The sequence below is a fragment of the Peromyscus eremicus genome, chromosome 14, assembly GCF_949786415.1.
Source record: "Peromyscus eremicus chromosome 14, PerEre_H2_v1, whole genome shotgun sequence".
Classification (NCBI taxonomy): domain Eukaryota; kingdom Metazoa; phylum Chordata; class Mammalia; order Rodentia; family Cricetidae; genus Peromyscus; species Peromyscus eremicus.
Window position 1 is genome coordinate 4,413,895 of NC_081430.1, and position 2,490 is coordinate 4,416,384.

Sequence of the window (2,490 nt, forward strand, 5' to 3'; positions counted from 1 at the left end):
GGAAGGAGAAAAAACACCGGTTCCAACAGAGACACTAGAGAATGTGCCCGGGGCCCCCTGGCCGTGATTACTTAAGCTAATGGAAGGTCTTGCCTTTCAGCAGCGGCTGCACTGGGATACCAGACAAACAGCTTCCCTCGACCCCTGGCTGGAAGGGCCCCTCTTCTGGACATCATTAAAAGCGCATGCACTTGTTTCACATCCACTGGCAAATGGCGACAAGATTCAGGACTCCTACCCTGAAGCCAAGGAGAAACCATCGCAGTGGAAAGATTTGGGCTTTGAAGTTCCAAACCGAAATTAAAGACCTATATGGGATAAGGAACCAGGAGAACATTGGTTGGATACAGGGATGAGACCAGACACAAAAAAGCACAGCAGGTAAGAACTGGGGGTTGCTGCCAAGAAGGAACTGCCCTGCGTGGTGCAGGAGGGGCAAAGCGTTCTTAGAGCCTGAAAGCCTGTTGCCTTGAGCCTTCCATGAGTGCTCAAGCTTGTCATCTCCTATCAGCTTCCAGAAAAAGGACGTTGCCCTAGCCTTCCCTCTCCCTGAGAATAATCCTTTCTGTTGGTTATAAATACTAATGTCTCCCTGCGTTTGGTGATGATGCGCTGAAAGAGTCAAGGCCAGTAAGAAGCCTCATCCGCGGCTGTACCCTTCCTGCTCGAAAATCCATGACACAGACACTGAGTGATGGCCACCTATCCTGAGAGCTGCTTGGACGCTACCATGCTGAACTTTGTCGCAGATCTCTCTTTGGCCTCTCCGAGACACCCTCTTCTCTGCGACTTCCCACCTGGGGTCCCTTTTGGGGACCGGACACTGGGGTTCAGAGAGAGAAGACCCAGGAGGCTGTCGCAATTTGAGGAAACAGACCAGGAGGAAGAGGTGGGTGAAGTGGTCTATGAGGACCGGGAGGAGGAGGAAGAGGAGGGAGAGGGACGCGAGAGAGTAGCGTCCTTGCTGGGTCGCCCCAAAAGGAAAAGGATCATCACCTACGCCCAGCGCCAGGCCGCCAACATTCGGGAAAGGAAGAGGATGTTCAACCTGAACGAGGCCTTTGACCGGCTGCGCAGGAAGGTGCCCACCTTTGCTTATGAGAAGAGGCTGTCTAGGATCGAGACCCTCCGCTTGGCCATTGTCTATATTTCCTTCATGACGGAGCTCCTGCAGAGCAGCGAGAAAAAGGAGGCCGGCTAAGCGTGAGGGGAGAGCCGAAGAGGACCACCCCCCTTGCTTGGAGGGGAGCGTTGGAAGGGCAGAGGGACTGCTGGCCTTCTGAGTCTGGGTTTGAGATAGTTAAATTCGCACTCGTGGCAGCTCTGCAGCCAATTTTTTGGGAATCACGCACAACCGCAGGGTTCATCTGAGAAAGTTAGGAGTCCCCGCTGTCAAGGCGCTAGAGCTTCTGCTTGGAGCGGGCGGGAAACTGGTCTACTCCTCCAAAGAACTTTTCTGAGCTTCCCTAGAGATCTCTCCTCCTTGCTCCTTTCAGAAGTAGAAATAATAAAGTAGAACTTTTTCTCACGCACGATTCGCTGCTGCCCGGTCGCCATCTCCAGCAGGGGCTTCACTGTGGCCAGTGAAGGTGAGCTCACCTCAAGCCGAGACCGGAGCGACCTTCCTGGGTTCTGAAAACTGACTAGTTAGGGGGAGGGGGAGGCAAAGAGGACGGGAGTGAAGTAGGGAGTAAGGTCACTAGACCAGTTCACAAATGCAACCTCTGAGAAGGGTCGCTCTCTCCCCCTCATCGCCCCCTCCCCAACCCCGGGTGCTGTGACCCCCATCTTGCGGTCAGGCGAAACCGACTACCTTGACACAAGGCAGAATGTCTCAAGAGTTAAAAGCAGCTCATTCAGTGAAAATCGCCATGCTGCCGTTTGCTCAGAATTAAACTCTGCTCCTGCCGCTCTTGCTTGGGGTGGGAGAAGTGGGGGCGGGATCCTCCTGGGCTGGGTGCACTTCCCACGCTCGGCGGCCTTGGGGTTTGCGCTTCTAACAGTCTCCTAGGGGAAAGGGCCCCAGTAACCCTGCGTGCCTGAAAAACAGTCTTAAACCGTGGGTAGAAAAGTTTCTTTCAGTCTTAAGCCGTCCAGGGACTATTGGGAAGGCAAAAAGCGGAAAGGAGAGATGCGTTTTAATGCTTTGAAAATGCCTGCAGGTGGAGGTGAAATTGAAACCGGTTTGTTCTGGGAAGCTACCTTCCCCGACCCTCTGTTATTCCACAGTTCTTCTTTCAGAGTGACTTAGTAGTACCTGAAGCTGGGTCTTTATGACAGATGTGAGTAGGTGAAGAAAGGGACGGAGGAGCTGGAGCACATAATTGTCAATCCATTCACTCCAATGAAATCCCAAAGAAAAAAATGCCTGGTTTCACCCCACAGTATGCACTAGCAAAATGAAGTCATAGCAAGCTTGCACAGTGCAATGCTCGGTCATCCTCGAATACTAATAACATGGGAATGTTATATACGCTCATCCTAGAGAGA

General features: G+C 52.7%; 1 protein-coding gene across 1 annotated transcript; it reads left to right on the top strand.

Moving 5' to 3' along the window:
• The first annotated feature begins 694 nt into the window (after window positions 1-694).
• Ferd3l (Fer3 like bHLH transcription factor) lies at window positions 695-1,201 on the top strand. Its single transcript, XM_059279346.1, has one exon. It carries the CDS (start codon window positions 695-697, stop codon window positions 1,199-1,201), a length of 507 nt encoding a protein of 168 aa, XP_059135329.1.
• The last annotated feature ends 1,289 nt before the right edge of the window (window positions 1,202-2,490 follow it).